This window comes from Hemitrygon akajei, chromosome 32 (genome assembly GCF_048418815.1).
Source record: "Hemitrygon akajei chromosome 32, sHemAka1.3, whole genome shotgun sequence".
Taxonomy (NCBI): domain Eukaryota; kingdom Metazoa; phylum Chordata; class Chondrichthyes; order Myliobatiformes; family Dasyatidae; genus Hemitrygon; species Hemitrygon akajei.
The window spans coordinates 6,123,600-6,145,481 of NC_133155.1; the positions used below are offsets into that span (position 1 = coordinate 6,123,600).

At 40.6% G+C, this 21,882-nt stretch overlaps 1 protein-coding gene across 3 annotated transcripts in view; it reads left to right on the top strand.

The window, feature by feature from the left end:
- ubxn11 (UBX domain protein 11) overlaps positions 1-21,882 on the top strand; it is an 83,000-nt gene that overhangs the window by 10,050 nt on the left and 51,068 nt on the right. For 2 of the 3 annotated variants that reach the window (XM_073034298.1, XM_073034299.1), the window contains 5 exons: positions 7,154-7,255; positions 9,296-9,396; positions 9,520-9,574; positions 10,736-10,812; positions 12,592-12,718. In XM_073034298.1, coding sequence (XP_072890399.1) covers positions 7,154-7,255; positions 9,296-9,396; positions 9,520-9,574; positions 10,736-10,812; positions 12,592-12,718 — 462 coding nt within the window. The remainder of the gene's footprint in view (positions 1-7,153; positions 7,256-9,295; positions 9,397-9,519; positions 9,575-10,735; positions 10,813-12,591; positions 12,719-21,882) is intronic. The other variant, XM_073034300.1, reaches the window with a different exon arrangement.

A 21,882-nucleotide genomic window follows, 5' to 3' on the forward strand; every position in this document is an offset into this window, starting at 1 on the left:
TTAGCCGGCTGGAAAGGGAAAATGTTTATCACAACCTGTCTTTTCAATGCTCCTCAAAATTTTGCATACTTCAACCAGATCAACCCTTCAACTTTGTCTTGTCCAAAAGAATATAATCAAACCTATGTAGTCTTCTTCATATTTCAAGTGCTCCATCCCACCCAACATTTTTGTGAATCTCTTCTGCATCCTTCCTATAGCGTGGCAATCAATCCTGCACGGAGAAGTCTAGATGTGGCACAACTTATGGTTGTACCATGACCTTCCTAATCTGTAGCTAATGAAATCAAGTATGCCAAGTGTCTTGGTATGTCACCAAAAACTCTTACAAATTTATACAGATGTATAATGGTGAGCATTCTGACTGGATGCATCACAGCCCTCTATGAAACCTCCAATGCAAGGATTGCAGGAAGCTGCAGAGATTTGTACACTCAGCCAGCATTACCATGGGCGCAGCCCACATTCCACCATCGAGGACATCTTCAAGGGGTGGTATCTCAAGAAGGCAACATCCATCACTATCCAGGGACACACCCTCTTCTTGTTACTACTATCAAGGAAGAGGTACAGAAGCCTGAAGACCTATACGCAACAATTTAGTAACAGCTTCTTCCCCTCCACCATCAGATGTCTGAATGGGCCATGAACCCATGAATCCTACAGTGTTATTTGTTTTATTTATTAATTTCCCTAATATATAGACTTTTATGTCTTTGTACAGTACTACAGCCATAAAACAACAAAGTTTATGCTATATGTCAGTGATAATAAATCTGAATCTTATTCTGCATTTAGGAATCCTTTAACAGATACGCATATATCCTGTTCTTTAGTACTTCCTAAGATCGTACCATTCATTGTCTATGCCCTAGCTTTATTAATCCTTACATGTAATACTTGCCCCGAAGAAGGGTCTCGGCCTGAAACCTCAACTGTTTATTCATTTCCTTTGATGCTGCCTGACCTGCTGAGTTCCTCCAGTATTTTGTGTGTGTTGCTGTATAATAAAGAACAAAGAACAATGCAGCACAGTACAGGCCATTTGGCCCACAATGTTGTGCCGACCCTTAAACCCTGCCCCCCCCCCCCATATGACCCCCCACCCTTAAATTCCTCCATATACCTGTCTAGTAGTCTCTTAAATTTCACTAGTGTATCTGCCTCCACCACTGACTCAGGCAGTGCATTCCACGCACTAACCACTCTCTGAGTAAAAAACCTTCCTCTAATATCCCCCTTGAACTTTCCACCCCTTACCTTAAAGCCATGTCCTCTTGAAGTGAGCAGTGAGGAAGAGGCTGTCCACTCTATCTCTTCCTCTTAATATCTTGTATACCTCTATCACATCTCCTCTCATCCTCCTTCTCCCCAGACAGTAAAGCCCTAGCTCCCTTAATCTCTGATCATAATGCATACTCTCTAAACCAGGCAGCATCCTGGTAAATCTCCTCTATACCCTTTCCAATGCTTCCATATCTTTCCTATAGTGAGGTGACCAGAACTGGACACAGTACTCCAAGTGTGTCCTAACCAGAGTTTTATAGAGCTGCATCATTACCCCCGTGACTCTTAAACTCTATCCCTCAACTTATGAAAGCTAACACTTTCTTAACTACCCTATCTACCTGTAATGCTTCACATGTTTTGGACAAAATTCATCTATTACTCTTTGCCCATTCAACCAACTGATTCTGTAACCAAAGGCTAGTCTTCTCACCTCCCACAACATCACCAATGCTCATGCCATCCGTGAACTTCATAATCAATGTATACAATAAACAGCAATGCTTCCCCATTGTACACAGGCTCCCAAACTCAAAAATAACCCTCAACCACAACCTGTTGCCTCCTGTCAATAAACCAATTGTCAAATTATCTTCGATTCCATGGCTCTTAACTTTTCGACAAGTACTGTCTCTCATGTATTGTAAGATGTTGTCAAAGGCTTTGCTGAAGTCCAAGTAGATTTTGTGAACCAGATTACCCTCATTGACACACTTTACCACCTATGAAGAAAAGTTAATCAATGCTGTTTACATAGTGAGTAAGTTTGCTGATGGTGTAATGGAGAATGATAAGATTACAACAAGACCTAGATAAACTGAAGAAGTGGGCCAAGAAATGGCAGGTAAAAGATGGACAATGCAAATGAAGTTAAATCACAGCAGGACTTGCATAGTAAATGCACAGCCCTGGACTGTGGAGCAGAGCAGAGAGATCTAGGGGGAAAATGGCAAAACAAATAAACAATGTGGTAAAGAAGGCATTTGAGTACAGGAGTTCTGATGCCGTGTTGCAACTGTACAAATCATTGGTGAGATCACACTTTATTGTGCACAGTTCTGGTCATCTTGCATTAAACTGGAAAAGGTGCAAAAAATTCACAAGGATGTTACCTATCCAAAAGGCTGGGATTCTCTATTGGACTGCAGCAGACAAAGGATTTTATATAAAGTTATGTAAAATCATGAGGGTTGTAGATAAGATGGATGGTCAGTCCTCTTCACAGCATAGGGGAGTCTAAAACTAGAAGGCGTAGGTTTAAGGTAGCAGGGGAAAGATTCAAAGCAGGCTTGAAGGGCATGTTTTCATACAGATGTTGGTTACATAGAATGAGCTGCCAGAGGAATTGGTGGAGTTGAGGATGTTTACAATGTTTAAAGGACACTTGGAGAGGTAAATGGATAGAAAAGGTTTAGAGCAGTGGCTCCCAACTTTTTTTATTCTGTGGATCCCTTTGGCAGTCTGATGAAGCCCATGGACTCTTCTCAGAATAATGTATTTAAATATATAAACCAGGATTACAAAAGAAAACAACTATATTGAAGTACAGTTATCAAAATATCAAAAAAACAAAATGTGATATAGTAATATAAGTCCTTTATGAATTAAATATACATTTAAAATATAGGCAAGTTAAAATTGAATTTTATTTTTAAAGACATATCGGTATGGAGGCTGTTGTTGCTTAGCTTGAATAAGAGCATGAATAATTAGAAGCAATGATGAGCTTGTCATATACAATATGTTGAGTTATTTATAACAACTGTAATGTGAAATGAATATACCTGTGGTACTGTGAATGCTACTGTGGTTTATTGCCTACATTCGTCATTGAAGGAAATGCTAAATTTCAGTTAGAGGTTAGTAAAAATAAAGATGTAAATTTATTCCTATCCAAGTTCACGGACCCAGGTTAATTTATACTGGTTTCAAGGTATATTGGGCCAAACATAAATGGGACCAGCTTGAATAGGCATTTTGGGTGAGAGCATGGGTGAATTGTATGAAATCCTGTATTTGAACTGTATGCCTCTAAGTCTATGACTCTAGTCAGACAGAGCTTTCTGTTAACAAAGCAATGCTGAACATCCTTAATCCTATCGCACCAAGTGAAAATTAATCCTGTCTCAGAACCTTTACCAATAGTTTCCTTCCCACTGATATTAGTCTCACATTTCTGTAAAATGCCTGTCTTACCCTTTCTGCCTAACCTGAATAAAGTTATTACATTCACCAGTCTTCTGCCATTAACACAGTTTGGAAAATATCTTTTATAGCCCCGGAAATGTCCTCACTTGCCCTCTATAGCCTTATCAGGTTAGGAAATTATTCACCTCTAAACCACTGATATCACCTCCTTTTCAAATACGAATTTGTTCTAGAATTCTGTCATCCCCCTCCTAAAATTCTCCACCCTCAATGTTCTGATGCATAGTGAAAACAGGTACGAAGTTTGTATGACTTATGTCCTCTCACTGTTTGCACAGTTTCTACTTTGGCCCTTAATGGACCTTACTCTTTAAATGGTTCTCCTCTTGCTTCTAATATACCTCCAAAGTGCTTTGAGATTTTACTTAGTTTTGTCCACCATTGCCAATTCATGTCCCCAATTGTTTCCCCAATTAAAAAAATATCTCCTAGGCACTGCAAGGCCTCACTATTTTCAATTCACTAAACCTGCTATAAGCTACTTTTTTTTACACTTGGCATTCCTCACCCTTTTCTGTTTCTTTAGCTGGGCTATTCCAGTGGTTCCCCGCCGTATCCCACGATAACAGGAAACCTGTGCGGGAGTGTTTTTAAAGTGGAAAAGCTTTTGCACTGGGGCAGTTCCATTCACTCGACCTCGGCAGTCCAGTCCAGTGGTACAAACAAACGTCACACTGGGCCCTTCATTGGTTACAGTGGATGACTATGACTTCTATGCCTTGTCATGCCCTTTGCTCTCCACAAAGAGTTGCGGAACCACATTACTGGCCATTGGATCTCATTGTAGGCCTCATCCGCCCAATCTGCTAGGACAGGAATGTCCCAATCTCCCTGGAGTATGAGGCCCACAGCTGCCCTCACCTGGTTTAGCTCACCTGTTGAAGCGATGTACCAGGGGTGTGGCCGCTGTCAGATGCAAACAACTACTTGGAGCCACAGGTGAGAGCTGAGTGTCCGGTGGGAACCAACAGTGAGTGAGCTGCCCCAGAATGGACACAACAAGGCCCTCCACCAGAGGTACGACCCCTCCCCGAACACCCTGCTATTCCAGTATAGCCATGATATGGATATCTTCCTGGCAAATTGCCCAGGCTCAACCGTATTCAGAAGAATCACTAATATAATTATGTCTTACCACTCTATTCTCAAATACTAGCTAACAATGGAGTGCCAATAATCCTGCACTGGGCCCTTAGCTCCCAACTTCACCACAGGCCTTGGTCCAACATAGACTAAAGGGCTGAAATCTAGAAATATAGTGAGAGTTATCTTTGGCAACAGCATTAGACATGGCTTGTCAATAAGGATAAACACACAAAGTTCTGCAGATGCTGGAAATACAAAGCAACACACACACACACACACACACACACACACACACACACACACACACACACACACACACACACACACACACACACACACACACACACAATGCAGGAGGAGCTCTGCAGATTAGACAGCATCTATGGGAAAGAATAAACAGTCAATGTTTCAGACTGAGACCCTTCAAGACTGGAAAGGAAGGGAGAAGATGCCAGAATAAAATGGTGGGGGGAGAGGGAGGAGGCTAGCTGGAAGGTGATAGGTGAAGTCAGGTGAGTGGGAAAGGTCCAGGGCTGGAGAAGAAGGAGATTGATAGAAGAGGAGAGTGGACAGTAAGAGAAAGAGAAGGAGGAGGGGACATGGGGAGGTGATAGAGATGGGGGGGGGGGGGGTGGAATTTTGTGTACTCGAAGCAGAAATGGGTACCCTACAACCTGATATCATGAATATCAATTTCTCCTCACCTGCCTATTACTTGTCCCTGGGTCCCCTCTCCTCCTATTGTCCACTTCCTCTCTTTCTTCTCCAGCCCTTGACATTTCCCACCCACCTGAAGAAGGGTCTCGGTCTGAAAAGTTGACTGTTATTCATTTCCATAGATGTTGTCTAATTTTACAACCTTCAGCAACTTCAGCAGTAGCACCCCATACCAGACAGTGAGGCAATCAATCAGAATGTCTCAAGGTACATCTGAAGAGGTTTTCGAGTCTTAAATGGGTTTTTCTGATTGCAATTGCAATTGCTCACCAACCAACCAATACCACCTGCAAAAATAGTGGTCCCTAATCCATAAATGGATTTATAACCAATCTGTATCGTGGACCCTTATAGCAGAACTAACTACTGTATATGCACACTTGTGACAGAGAGAAAATCATTAGTGAAGCAGCTGAAAATGGTTAAGCTGAGAATGCAGTTAGAGGAGTACTTAAAACAGTCAGTTCCATCATGGGTACTAGCCTTCATATTATCCAAGACATCTTCAAGGAGCAGTGCTTCTGGAAGGTGAGGTTCAACATTAAGGACCTCCACCACCCAGGACATGCCGCTTTCCATTGTTACCGTCAGGAAGGAGGTAAGAAAGCCTAAAAGGACACACTCAGGAATAGCCGTCCGATTTCTGAATGGACATTGTATCCATAAACACTACCTCACTAGTTTTTAAATTTTATTTTGTTTTTTTCACTGCTTATTTTAACATAACTATTTAATATACATGTATATACTTACTGTAATTAAGGTTTTTCTACATTTATCATGTATTGAATTATACTGCTGCCGCAAAGATAACCAATTTCACAATATATGCTGGTGACATTAAACCTAACTCTGATTCTGAAATCTGTGCTTTGAAGGCAACTGCAGTCTTCTCAGTCCTGAAGTCCAAAATGTCAACTTTCTTCCGTAGGTGCTGCCTGACCTGCTGCGTTCCTCCAGCATTTTGTGTGTGTCTCTTCAGCTATAACATGACTTTCTATGACACCACATTTCTTAGGATAGTAACTATCATATTACCATCCGATTCCTAAATGCAAGGGGAGATTGATAAGTTTGTGGCCTAAGGTAGAAGGAGTCAATTTTAGAAAACCTAGCACATTTATTTTTCCTGCATTTACACATCTAGTCCAGCGGTTATGGAGCATACGGATCCCTCCTTTGTAGAAGTCAGCATCTTGGACCTCCAGAAGTGGTCCACAGCAGGGGTGATTGATAAGTTTGTGTCCTAAGGTAGAAGGAGATGAGTTATTAACTTCAAACTTTCTGCATAATCACTCAAAGAGTTGAACTGCAAAGAGCTGTATAACTCATCTCTTTCCACCTTAAGCCACAAACTTATCAATCACCCCTGCTGTGGACCACATGGAGGTCCAAGATGTTCTTGTTATACAGTATTTACACCCTTTACCTGATCTTGCATGCTGAGAGCCCAGTGTTTTCAGGATGTTGGGGCAGAGAGCATGTAACAATGGTTTCATACCCCCCCCCCCCCCCACACTCCCACTTTGGTTTCTGAGCACCCCACAGACAGGGTGGTGTTCTTTCAGAAACAGTGGGGACTTAGCACAAATTCATATTAAATTGGCCATTGTGGTTTGACTGCCATAGTTATTAGGAGAAATGTGTCACACATATTGTAAAAAATATTGTTCTGAACCATGAGTGTAGTTGCATTGTTCAGATGGTATTTACAGAAGAAGCTTTATATATAAAGACACTACAGTACTAGAAATATCCTATGCACTTCGTGAGACTGTGTGCAGAGAAAACTTTACAGAGTCTCAGAAATTCTGAGTAAAACATCATTATCAAAACTGTTTACTTCTTTCTTTAGATGATGAGGCTGCGTTACTGGGTGAAATCCTGCCTCCTTTATCCTGGGCACACAATTCAACCTCTTCTGCTCCTTCGCCATCAGCAAGGTCAAAGGCAAATGGTACGGGTTGATAAAAAGGCAGCAAAATGCAGTGGTTAAAGTTTGTTAGGATTTGCATTAGTGTAACGAGAAATTCATCCCAAACCAAACTGGGTGAAATCTGTAAGTGGGGCACCAGGGTAGCATAGCAGTTATGACACTATTACAGCTCAGGGCATCGGAGTTTGGAGTTCAATTCCAGTGTCCTCTGCAAGCAAGTTTGTACGTTCCTTCCCATGTGGATGTGGGCAGCTAGCAGGTAAACTGTCCCATGAATAGACTGACGTTAAATTGGTGCATTGCTGGGTGGCGCGACTTGAAAGGCTAAAAGGGCCTGGTCCTTGCTGTATTGCTAAATAAAATAAAATAAATTCATCCCAACAGTGGTGGCTGCATCTTAAGCTGCAGTTCACCTGCAATGAAATGCCAGTTAGGAGCATGGCCATTGAGGTTGGATTGGAAGATTGAAAAATAGAGAGATTTATAGAAACACAGTAATACATAACTGAAACAGGCCATTTGCCCTTCCAGCTTCATGCTAATTTGTTAAAGTCCATTTACATTAATACAAAACCAAGTAAAACTACAAACTGGAAGATTCACCAGTAACCTAATACTGACCCAAGTGACACTGAGTCTTCAATATCTTCTTATCTTGCTGTTGTATAGTTTATTTTGAACAGGATACTGAAGAATAACATAATTTCTACAGGTACAAAACTTGCAGTTCCATGCTAACATATGGAAGCAAATTTTGGACAATATCAAAGTGAAATGAGGGAAGACTCAAAGCTGCAACACTGTGGTTTTTGAGATGAATGATGAAGTTATTGTGGAACGATAGAGTAACAAAGTAGTCAGCTATGACTCAGTAGAGTAACAAGTGTTGTGAAAAGTCAGATTAAGAAGAGAACTGATAGGGAAACGGCAGCTGGAATTTCTAGGACATGTACTGAGGAAAGAGAAGCTTTAACATCTTGCAGTGATGGGAAAAATTGATGGAAGAAAACGTCACGGTCAAAAGTGCATGCCGTTCATGAGTTACATGAAAGTATGGACAGGCAAAAGTTTTGAAGAGCTTATTAGAACTTCTCAATTTAAAGACAGTTGGAAGACAATGATCACAATGTCAGATGACACGGCACATCAAAGTTCAAAGTAAAATTTATTATCAGAATACATACATGTCACCACATACAACCCTGAGATTCTTTTTCTGTGGGCATACTTAGCAAATCTGTGGAACAGTAACTGTAAACAGGATCAATGAACAACAAACTGTGCAAACAATGATGATGACAGTTTATTACTGAAGGTTGGTGTCAGTGAAACATCAATGTTTTTATACATTTAGTTTTGACCACCAGTCAAAAAGTTACAGCCACACTCTTAACCATGCTTCCTTTAAACCTGTCATGGAAGAAATTTCATAGCATGAACTCCGAAATATTTAATACACAGTTACCAATGGTGGAATGAGGATCAAAGGTGGGGGCAGGGGAGTGCATCAGAAATCTAATTTAAACAAGAGAAAAATGGAAAATCCTGGAAGTACTTAGTCAGAAGAATGAACAGAATTAATATTTTTGGTATTTGACCTTTTATTTTACTAATAAAAATGAATAATCAAACATCTTTTAAGTTGCAGAATAAAGGGGGAGAGGTGGAGAATATAAAGAGAATATCTATGATAAGACAGAAACTAAGAAAGACTGAACATCACACCTGGTGGTTGTGCTATCTGAGGGAGGGCACTGAAGGCTGATTAAGGCTTATTTCTTTGTCCATAGATGCTGCTCGACTTGCTAAGTATTTCTAGGCCAATATGAATTACTCAGTTTCAGAAGACGCTATAAAAGTGCAATACTTCACTGATGCACTGCCTCAGTTTGGACTTTTGTACACAAGTCTTGGGAACAGGATGTGGGCCACTACATGATGGTCTGAATTAAGAGTGCTAATGTCTGAGTCATAGCTGACTACTGGATGTTGGAAATGGTGTTAATGTCGCTTTAATGTATATAATTTGCCTTTCTTGGAACATTGTTTATACAACTCCAGACTCGACTCCTGGTAACAGTGAGCTCATGTCCATAATGACAAAGCGGCTAACCAAGATGGAACAACGGGTCCGAAGTCAAGCACAGGAGATCAACAGGAAGGTAAGGGAAGTTCTGAGCCAATGCCAGAATCATAGAACTATACAGTCATTGAGCACAGAGGAAATCACATGACACTTTAACTCTACTAAAGAGAACTGAACTGTATTCTGTTTTTTTTTACAGAATCAGCAAATAGCTATGTTGGAAGAAAAGTTGAGTGCACTTCAATTATCCAACAGTAAGGGCCATTTCATTACTTTAAGTAGAGTTGTATCTAATTCTAGTTCTGTGCTAGAATGCTGCAAAATAGTGCGTAGTTGTACAGAATGTTTATTTATAGTTGTTACAATGCACAGTAGTTTAGTCAAATTTAGTAATGTCACCATGCTTCAAGACTAGTCACTGGACCTTCAGCAATCAGGTGACCTCACATACAAAAGAATTAAATTCTAGACACCATATCTTTGGAAGAATATCAAGGGGTAAGAGTCACAGAGCACTATATGGAACAAAAGCAGGCCATTTGACCTATCTAGTCTATACCAAACTATTATTCTGTCTACTCCCAATGACCTACAACTGGACCGTAGCCCTCTATACTCCTCCCATTCATGCACTTATCCAAATTTCTCCTAAATTTTGAAATCAAACTCACACACACCACTTATGCTGACAACTCATTCCACACTCTCACCACTCTCTGAGTAAAGAAGTTTGCCATCATTCTCTTTAAATATTTCATCTTTTATCCTTAACCTATGACCTCTGGTTCTACTCTTACCCAACTTCAGTAGAAAAATCCTGCTTGTATTTTGTGTGTGTGTGTGTGTGTATATATATAAAAAAATCCTAACTTATTCAACCTTTCCCTGTTCTCTTTCAATCTTATTGATATCCTTCCTGTAGGTAGGTAACTGAAAATGCACTCCAAGTTAGCCCTCACCAATATCTTAAACAGCTTCAACATAACCCCCTAACTCCTGTAGTCATTACTTCAATTTATGAAAGCCAGTGTGCCAAACAGGAAATTCTTTAAAAGATGAAGCACTTCAGACACGTGCAGAGACTGGAGAACTTGTACAAGGTTTGTTTTCCTTCCAAGGTTAAGGGCAGAATATGGTAGTGGTATTCCAAATGTGAAAATGCAAACATAGAACTGCTCAGCACAGGAACAGGTTCTTCTGTCCAAAATGTTGTGCCAAATTCATTAGTAAGAGTAGATTTTAATGTCAGAAGTGAAGGGAACAGAATAAGATTTTTTTCTTCTTACAGAGATTTGTTATGCAAAGATAGGAGTAACTGAATTGGGAGATGGATTTGTTAAAATTGGGGTGAGACCTGGTGGAAATAGGAGATTCTTTCCCTTATTTTCAAATGTTTCTCTTAATTTTCTGAACAGAAACAACTGATGAGTCCAAAAGACAACTGGAGGTAGAAAAATACCTACAGCTACAGAATCAAGTGTGGGAAATGGAAGTAAGAGATCAGACTGTACTTCAGAATCAAGACTCATCTATCTCCTGTTTATATCTTTTACACAACTTCCTTGCCTCTTGTTCCACCCTTGCTCCATCACAAAGTCTGCACTCTTTTACCCCTCCCCCACACAAAAATCCCGAGAGTTCTCTGTAGTATTCCCCACTTCTGAATTCTTATCCCAAACTTTTCTTCTTTCTGTTTACCAAGTTTTTCTTAAAATCCAGACCATGAGAAGTTCCAACAAAAGCTTAATTTGTAATAATCTCAATGATGTTCCCCTCCTTGGTTTATGCAAGCTGCATGTTAATAGTGGTCTGGATCACTTTTTGGAAAAGTTTTTGTAATTTTCCGAGGTTGCTGATAAGCTAATAATTTCCCAATTTGCTTACAAATCTTGTACATCTCAGCAAACCTGCTCCCACACATCATTTAGCACTCCAGATGGCTGTATGATGTGTTATTTCTAAGGCCAGATGTAAACTATGCTACAACAATTATTACAATTTCATTTTTTGCTGAATGGATATTATCCTTTATCAAAATTAGAAAATTCTTTGGAATTCATTACCACAAACAGCTGTGGAGGCCAAGTCATTGTATATAGAGATTGGTAGATTCTTGATTGGTCAGGGCATGATGGGATACAGGGAGAAGGCAGGCGATGGAAATGAATCAGCCATGATGAAATGGCTCGATGAGCCAAATTGCTTAATTCTGCTCTTATATCTTATTGTCTTATGATCTAGAATGTTTAAGTTCAAGACCCAGAAAGAAATTTGAGTACATATTTCACCTGGTTGGTTATGCCCTCTGTCAACACTTTCCTCCCTGAATCCTGAAGTGCAGCATTCCCTCAATTCTTCCCTTTATTGAGATACAGCACGGAATAGGCCCTTTGGGCTCCTTCGAGCCGTGCTGGCCCGCAGTCACTCAATTTAACCCTAGCCTAATCATGGTACAATTTACAATGACCAATTAGCCTACCAACTAGTACATCTTTGGACTGTGGGAGGAAACCGGAGCTCCCAGAGGAAACCCACATGGTCACTGGGAGAATGTACAAACTTCTTACAGGCGGCGGTGGGAATTGAATCCAAATCGCTGGTACTGTGAAGCATCATGCTAATATATGCTACCCGCCGCCTCTTGCTACAGTGTACGCTCAGCGATATCCTTCTGACAGGGCTGCCATTCTGATAGTGTTGTGTTCCTTCAGTCCATTTCTACAGTGCCAGCCAAGTGTTTGGGGTGTATTTAGACCCATAGCCTTTTGATTTCATAACTAGAGTGCTTGAGTTGAACCAACAGTTTGTTGGAATCCCAAGTTCATGTAGTTCATCTTCCTAAGGGTTCCTCAACAAACAGAGAAACAAAACCCTAAAAGAAGTGCACGAAATGCTGGGACTGCTCTCTCTTTTGCAGAAGGGGTTTTGGAAATTTTACCATGAATTGTTTTGTTATGGTGAATAAGTTAAAGCAGAAAAGAACATGTTAATAAAAACACAAAATGCTGGCAGAACTCAGCAGGCCAGACAGCATCTATGGGAGGAGGTAGAACATGTTAAGTTTTTTTTCCTCTTAATTTGTTTTTGTGATTTGGCATGTTCTGCTGAAAAGTATGATAGAAACATTCATTAATATATTTTCCAAGCAATTTAATTAGTATAGGAATTATGCTGAGGGGAGTTCATTAGCTGGAGGTGAAGCTTTAAATAAATAAATCAAAAACAGTGTTAGAAGGAGTGTATGACTCTTTGATATGACTGATTTCCGCAGAAGTTTCTGAATGATTACGGGATGATCTGGGTCGGTACCAAGAAGGAAGCGACCAGCAATGTGCACCTAAAGGAAAAACTGGAACCTCCAGAGAACCCTGATGCCAGCGGGCAAGTTCTGTACCCAGGTTAGTTGCACTGTAATGGTAGGTCTTGTTTGGACTATCTCTGCAGACAGTGTCATGCTCTGATCCCTGCATCAGAGGAACTTGTGGCACCTGAAAGGATGTGGCTCAGACCCAAGAGAAGTTGGCAGGTTTCCTTCTATAATATACTGTTGTCAAAGAACATCTAGAATCTTGAAAATCCAAAAAGGAATAGTCCAAGGTAAGTTGTTCAAGCAAGTGGTTTCAAAGTCTGAGGAAAATAATGTAAGGAACTGTATGTTTTAAATCTCTATATAAATGAGAAAATAAGTTTAAAAAAGTCAATTTTATTCAATAGAATTATTTGGAAGTTAACAGCACAAAAGTAAGCCATTGTGCACGTCTGCTTAATGCCTGTCTTTATGCTATATATAATTTATCTCCACCCTACTACATCTGAATCCTATCTGTGTATCCTCTTGTCTTTTTCTCTCTCCTTCTTATCCTTTACTTTCTCCTTAAAGACTTCATACTGTGGGGTAGTGAGTACAGCTTCCACTTGATTTGAGGACATGCCCTCTTCTTATCAGGAGGAAGGTACAGGAGCCTGAAGGCACAAGTTCAATGTTTCAGATTTCTGAACGGACATTGAACCCATGAACGCTACCTCACTACATTTTTTTTCTCTTTTGCACTGCTTATTTAATTTAACTTTTTTATTTATATATTACTGTAGTTTACAGTTTTTATTATTGCAATGTACTGCTGCTGCATAACAACAAATTTCATGATATGTGCCAGTGATATTAAACCTGATTCTGATTCTGATGATAAACTCATGAAGTATCTGCCATCTTACACAGAGAATCCTTTCAAGTAAATTCCACGATACTGCACACCTGGAATTTAGTGAGCTTGAAGTACTCGGTCATTCCTCCGCACATTCATCGGTCCTGATGACGGGTCATGGCTCAAAACATCAACCGTTCATTTTCCTCCATAGATGCTGTTTGACCTGCTGAGTTCCTGCAGCATTCCTGTGTGTGGTTGTTGATCCAGATTTCCAACATCTTATGTCTCCTTTCCTCTAATGTGTGTGCTCCCCTGTACCTAACCTGTGCTCCCTTCCTTTGGGAGCACTGGAACTGTAAACTTGGTTTTTCACTGGTGAGAGGAGATAAGTTTCTTCTCTTTCCCAGTCAACTGGGTCATTTAACAACTCTCTCAACATGCATAGCCCACATTCTTGGGGATTTTAGTTATGATCCTAGCTTGCATCTCTCTCTGCCCCCCCCCCCCAACCCTCAGCTTGTCCGTGTATCTTTCCTATTAGATTGCTTCTAATTCAATGCAATATTCTGCAATGTAGCCAATGTTGAGTTTCACAGGTGCCCGCAGTGGTTTGGTGTATCAATCAAATGTACTGTTGCAAAGGTAGAGAATGGATATTTATTGTTTGCATGATTTGTTTCTTTTTCTCTAACACTGGGTGTTTGATGGTCTTCTTGTGTTTTAATGGGTTCTGTTGGGTTTCTTTGTTTTGTGGCAAATCTCAAGGTTGTATAAAGTATACATACTTGGATAATAAAAGTACTTTGAACTTTGGTCACAGTTGACTGTGTATGTAACCCATCCCTTGTACCTGCGGACTTGGAGGAGCTCAGTTGAAGCACAGCTTGAATATTCCATTTGGACTCAGTTCCCTGAGGGTTGGTTGCGAGGGGCATGGGAGCAATGCTGATGAAAGTTAGCTCTTCCTTTCCTGATTGTAAGCTAGCAGACCTCACGTGGCTCAGTTGCAATCCAGCCCACCACTCATAGTCTTTGGAAAAAAACAAACCCATTTCTTGGAATCTTTTTGCGTAGGAGCAACTTTGCTCCACAACGTGCATGTCAACTGTTATACTATATACACTATGGATATGAACCTACTATCTAAGGCACTCCATTGGTCAGGGTCAATCATGAATCTTGAGTCCTAGCTGCCCTCATGATATGCAGGCCCGTACATAAGCCAGGACAGTACAATATGGAGAGCAAGTTGTTGCCCATGTAGCTGGTTTCCCCCTCCATGCGGCTGGTGAATTCAGGAACTAATACAATTTGGCACCAGCCACCACACAGGAGTTACCAGTCAGCATTGAACTCAACGTAGGACTACCTTAGGGACTCCAGCTCCAAATTCTTTCCCTGGTGTTTACTCGCAAAGCCTTCACCATTAATGGGTGTAGCCACAAGGCAGCAGACGTTTGAGATCAGTTTTCCTTCTCCTCGATGAGTTGCCAACCATGGCTGTCAAGGCCCATCTGTATGGAGCAACTGGTTTTAAGGTGCCAGTAACCTGCCTTTGCCCCTTCATCTGTTAATAGAGGTAGTTCCGCTGGACTTAGTAGCTAAGCCACACTTGAAGTCCAGAAGCTGGACTTGGTTGTCAGAGGCTATTTGAGATGCACTCCATTGGGTAGGCAGTGGGAGCTTATTCCCATTATCACCCCACCCCCCCCCCCCCGGCTACAACAACCTTAAGGAACCCGACCTGCCTGTACTAATTCATTCACCATAGCCAATAATGTTTTGGTGATTAGTGTCTGAATAGATAACAGAGTTGTCGTGATGGGAGATTTTAACTTCCCAAATATCGATTGACATTTCCCTAGAGCAAGGGGTTTAGATGGGGTGGAGTTTGATAGGTGTGTTTAGGAAGGTTTCTTGACACAGTATGTAGATAGGCCTACAAGAGAAGAGGCTGTACTTGATCTGGTATTGGGAAATGAGCCTGGTCAGGTGTCAGGTCTCTCAGTGGGAGAGCATTTTGGAGATAGTGATCATAATTCTATCTCCTTTACAATAGCATTGAAGAGAGATAGGCACAGACAAGTTAGAAAAGCGTTTAATTGGAGTAAGGGGAATTATGAGTCTATCAGGCAGGAAATTGGAAGCTTAAATTGGAAACGTTCTCAGGGAAAAGTATGGAAGAAATGTGGCAAAATGTTCAGGGGATATTTGTGTGGAGTTCTGCATAGGTACGTTCCAATGAGACAGGGAAATTATGGTAGGGTACAGGAACCGTGGTGTACAAAGGCTGTAATAAATCTAGTCAAGAAGAAAAGAAAAGCTTACAAAAGGTTCAGAGAGCTAGGTGATGTTAGAGATCTAGAAGATTATAAGGCTAATAGGAAGGAGCTTAAGAAGGAAATTAGGAGAGCCAGAAGGGGCCATGAGAAGGCCTTGGTGGGCAGGATTAGGAAAACCCCAAGGCATTCTACAAGAGCAAGTGGATAAGACGTGAAGGAATAAGACCTATCAAGTGTGACAGTGGGAAAGTGTGTATGGAACTGGAGGAAATAGCAGAGATACTTAATGAATACTTTACTTCAGTATTCACTATGGAAAAGGATCTTGGTGATAGTAGTGATGACTTGCAGCAGACTGAAAAGCTTGAGCATATAGATATTAAGAAAGAGGATGTGCTGGAGCTTTTGGAAAGCATCAACTTGGATAGGTCAGCGGGACCAGATGAGATGTACCCCAGGCTACTGTGGGAGGTGAGGGAGGAGATTGCTGAGCCTCTGGTGATTATCTTTGCATCTTCAATGGGGAAGGGAGAGGTTCCAGAGGTTTGGCGGGTTGTAGCTGTTGTTCCTTTATTCAAGAAAGGGAGTAGAGATAGCCCAGGAAATTATAGACCAGTGAGTCTTACCTCAGTTGTTAATAAGTTGATGGAGAAGATCCTGAGAGGCAGGATTTATGAACATTTGGAGAGGTATAATATGATTAGGAGTAGTCAGCATGGCTTTGTAAAGGGAAGGTCATGCCTTATGAAACTGATTGAATTTTTTGAGGATTTGACTAAACACATTGATGAAGGATGAGCAGTAGATAAGGTGTATATGGATTTCAGCAAGGCATTTGATAAGGTACCCCATGCAAGGCTTACTGAGAAAGTAAGGAGGCATGGAATCCAAGGGGACATTGCTTTGTGGATCCAGAACTGGCTTGCACACAGAAGGCAAAGAGTGGTTGTAGACAGGTCATATTCTGCATGAGGTCGGTCACCAGTGGTGTGCCTCAGGGATCTGTTCTGGGACCCTTACACTTCGTGATTTTTATAAATGACCTGGATGAGGAAGTGGATGAATGGGTTAGTAAGTTTGTTGATGACACAAAGGTTGGAGGTGTTGTGGATAGTGTGGAGGGCTGTCAGAGTTTACAGTGGGACATTGATAGGATGCAAAACTGGGCTGAGAAGTGGCAGATGGAGTTCAACCCAGATAAGTGTGAAGTGGTTCATTTTGGTAGGTCAAATATGATGGCAGAATATAGTATTAATGGTAAGACTCTTGGCAGTTTGGAAGATCAGCGGGATCTTGGGGCCCGAGTCCATAAGACGTTCAAAGCAGCTGCGCAGGTTGACTCTGTGGTTAAAAAGGCGTAAGGTGTATTGGCCTTCATCAATCATGGAATTAAATTTAGGAGCCAAGAGGTAATGTTGCAGCTATATAGGACCCTGGTCAGACCCCACTTGGAGTACTGTGCTCAGTTCTGGTCGCCTCACTACAGGAAGGATGTGGAAGCCATAGAAAGGGTGCAGAGGAGATTTACAAGGATGTTGCCTGGATTGGGGAGCATGACTTATGAGAATAGGTTGAGTGAACTCAGCCTTTTCTCCTTGGAGCAACGGAGGATGAGAGGTGACCTTATAGAGGTGTCTAAGATGATGAGAAGCATTGATCGTGTGGATAGTCAGAGGCTTTTTCCCAGGGCTGAAATGGTTGCCACAAGAGGACACAGGTTTAAGGTGCTGGGGAATAGGTACAGAGGATAAGTCAGGGGTAAGTTTTTTACTCAGAGAGTGGTGAGTACGTGGAATGGGCTGCCTGCAGTGGTGGTGGTGGATATGATAGGGTCTTTTAAGAGGCTTTTGGATAGGTACATGGAGCTTAGAAAAATAGAGGGCTATAGGTAAGCCTAGTAATTTCTAAGGTAGAGACATGTTCGGCACAAATTTTGTGGGCCAAAGGGCTGTATTGTGCTGTAGGTTTTCTAAGTGTCTAGATACTACTTAAATGTTATGGTCTTATTCTCCTCCATTACTCACCCAGGCAATTCTTGGGAATCAGATATAGTAATCTAACTTTTAGAACTTTGTTGCTGAACAGTTTCAACATTCATAACACTATTATCAAAATAAGCTTTCCCAAATGTGTTGCTAGATCTTTATCCCTCAGAATTTGACACCAAACTCCAAAACGATTATTAGAATAAGTGAGGTTTAAATAACCTCATTAATGTGAAATGGCAGAATTTTCTGGAGAAGGAGAAAACAGATCTTGTGTACCATTGATATAGCAACAGAAAGTGAAGATACACAAGAAGGCAAAACTGGGAATGCACATTAATCCCCGCGGATTCTAGGAGGTTACAAAGACCAGGAGTGTATGAGATTACAGAAACAGGTGGGGGTGGGGGGGGGTACTGCACAGGACCGAAAGAAGCTGCAGAGGGTCATAAATTTAGTCAGCTCCATCTTGGGTACTAGCCTACAAAGTACCCAGGACACCTTCAAGAAGCGGTGTCTCAGAAAGGCAGTATCCATTATTAAGGACTTCCAGCACCCAGGGCATGCCCTCTTCTCATTGCTACCAGCAGGTAGGAGGTACAGAAGCCTGAAGGCACACACCCAGCGATTCAGGAACAGCTTCTTTTCCTCTGCCATCCTGTTCGTAAATGGACATTGAACCTGTGAACGCTACCTCACTTGTTAAGATATATTACTTCTGTTTTTGCACAAATTTTAATCTATTCAATATACAGTATACTGTAATTGATATACTTATTTATTTTTACTTTTTTTCTAGATTATGTATTGCATTGAACTGCTGCTGCTAAGTTAACAAATTTCACGTCACGTGCTGGTGATAATAAACCTGATTTGATTCTGATTCACTGTAGGGCAAGAATAAATTGTAGAAATAAGTTAGGCCTGATTGTGCCTACAGTTTATTGTGGAGTAATTGAATCTCCTGTTCATGATTACATGGAACTTTGGAGATCAGCCTCTGAAACATTTTATTACTGAAATGCTGCAGTGGTAGTGGTTAGCTTATTGATGATATAGAAGTTACAAAAAATATATAACAGTGAATTATTATAAAGAATTTGTGCTTACCAAAAGAGGATATTTAAATTACTGGCACAGATGCATTACACAGAGTTTGAGTATTGAGAATGATCTATGAGATCCCCTTATCGATGTTGCTGATGGTTGGTTGAAGAGGAAATGCTGACCAGGACATTGGGAAAAGTTTCCTTATTCCAGAAATGCCTAGGGGATATTTATCATATGTCAGGATGTCAGCCTTCCAGTTGTGGTTGTTGTGGATTTAATATTTCAGTAGTATCTGAGTAATATTGTAAATATGTTGTTGAGGAAGCATTCTCGTTTGTTTAAATAATTCATTACGGGTTATATGTAAAAATAAGTGAATTGCTACATCGTGACACAACCAGGTGATATATGCATGGCTTGCTTAAAATAAAACACAAAGTTAGACTTGCATTGCAGGCTCCATCCTTTCTTTACAATTAAGTATTCTTGTTCGTTTAAATAATTAATTACAGGTTACATGAATGAATACATGAATTGCATACATCATCACGCTAGCGGGTGATAGAGTACCTCATGTAAAGTAAAGAGCAAACATAAGACTTGTATCTCTTGGCTTTTGTTTTCCTTTGAATTAGGTTAATGTTTTGGAGTTACAAGACATAACAGTGGTGGCCAGTCTAGATTTTAAGTTCTTGGGCTGGAGTGAGGCTAGTACCAAACAAAAGGTATGGCAGCCATTTTAATACAAACCAAAAAGTTAAGCAAAATCCAGATACTGGAGATTGAAACTAAAAATACAAAATGTTGTTATCACATAGAAGGTTCAAGTTTAAAGATGTTTAATGTCATTTCCTGTGCACAAGTGTGAAGGAGAATGATATAATTGTTACTCCAGATCTGATGCAGCACAAAAAAACGAGAAAAGATAAAGAACATAATAAAAACACTAAATACACACAATAAATATGAATGCGGAAGATAGCTTATTAATGTAGATTGATCGTATGTCTATAATGAGATGCTAGGCTGTGCATAATGTGAATGACAGGAAATGAAGTAATGGTGGACTTAGTGGGTGGAGGTGTTGCTCAGCCTTACTGCTTGGGGAAAGTAACTGTTTTTGAGTCAGGTGCTTATGGGTGGATGCTACGTAGCCTCCACTCTGATAGGAGCGGGACAGACAGCAGGTCACGTGTCGTTCATAGAGAGGGAAAGTACAACCAATTCTGACAAAATATGATTGACCCTATTACTTTCTTCACAGATGCTGCTTGATCTGTTTTTCCAGCTGTTATTGTAGTACTGATTTGTTCAATTGTATATAAAGAGAGTGCGCCTACAGAGAGTTAAAATAAAATAGAGCTGAGTGATATTTTCAGAGGTCTGCAGACTTCAAGGACGTGATTATTTCCAGATCGAAGGGTGTACGTTTGCTGTTTGATCTTTTAACACAATGAAACTCGAGTTTGCTAGAACATTCTGCAAAAGCATTTTGTCATTACACCACATGAGGACTGTGGTTTAGCCCAATTTTACTTGTTACAATGAAACAAGAGCCTCCTCGCTCATCAACTCCAACCAATAGATTGTTAACATTTTATTCCTGTGTCTTCTAAAGTGGAACTACCGTATTTTTAACTGAAATTAAGTGTCATTGTTAGATATCTGGCTGGTGAATTCCTACTTCATTTGTTTGCAAGTTCCCTTCAACAAAATGGCATAAAATGAACATAAAATGAATTCCTTGGAATGAAATAGATCAGGAAAACGGGGCTGAGACATTGAGGAATGATGAGGAGAGCTGAACTTGGGATTTGCTTAAGAAACACATTTTAAGGTGATAATGAAAGTGAAACACAGAAAAAACGCACATCTTTGAACTACAATATCCTTCACAGTGATGTGCCTTGAGGTGCTCTAGCAAGAAAGCTGCAGTAAACATTCAAATCTTTCATACTGAACAATGTGTTAGCTTCTAAGTTTCTGCTGTTTAACTAGTGGGGATACAAAACATGTGACTGCACTAGCTAATCATTGTAAATCCCACCCATTTTTCAAAGCTGTTAATGTCAACAGAATGAATATGATGTGGGTGACTGATCATTTACCACATTAAATTCAATTTTATCTCTACATTCTAGATTTTGGCCGAGTCCAAAGCACCTTATTCATATTGTGCATTTCAGATTGGGGAATCAAGAGTGGAGGCCCGTGACTAGTGGTGTGCCACAGGGATCAGTGCTGGGTCCATTGTTATTTGTCATCTATATCAATGATCTGGATGATAATGTGGTAAATTGGATCAGCAAATTTGCTGATGATACAAAGATTGGAGGTGTAGTGGACAGTGAGGAAGGTTTTCAAAGCTTGCAGAGGGATCTGGACCAGCTGGAAAAATGGGCTGAAAAATGGCAGATGGAGTTTAATACAGACAAGTATGAGGTATTGCACTTTGGAAGGAAAAACCAAGGTAGAACATGCAAGGTAAATGGCAGGGCACTGAGGAGTGCAGTAGAACAGAGGGATCTACAAACGTTTGTAGGAATACAGATACAAAATTCTCTAGAAGTGGCGTCACAGGTAGATAGGGTAGTAAAGACAGCTTTTGGTATGTTGGCCTTTATAAATCAAAGTATTGAGTGTAAGAGTTGGAATGTTATGGTGAGGTTGTATAAGGCATTGGTGAGGCCGAATTTGGAGTATTGTGTGCAGTTTTGGTCACCGAATTACAGGGAGGATATTAATAAGGTTGAAAGAGTGCAGAGAAGGTTTACAAGGATGTTGCTGGGACTTGAGAAACTGAGCTACAGAGAAAGGTTGAATAGGTTAGGACTTTATTCCCTGGAGCGTAGGAGAATGAGGGGAGATTTGATAGAGGTGTATAAAATTATGATGGGTATAGATATAGTGAATGCAAGCAGGCTTTTTCCACTGAGGCTAGGGGAGAAAAAAACCAGAGGACATGGATTAAGGGTGAAGGGGGAAAAGTTTAAAGGGAACATTAGGGGAGGCTTCTTCACACAGAAAGTGGTGGGAGTGTGGAATGAGCTGCCAGATGAAGTGGTGAATGCGGGCTCACTTTTAACATTTAAGAAAA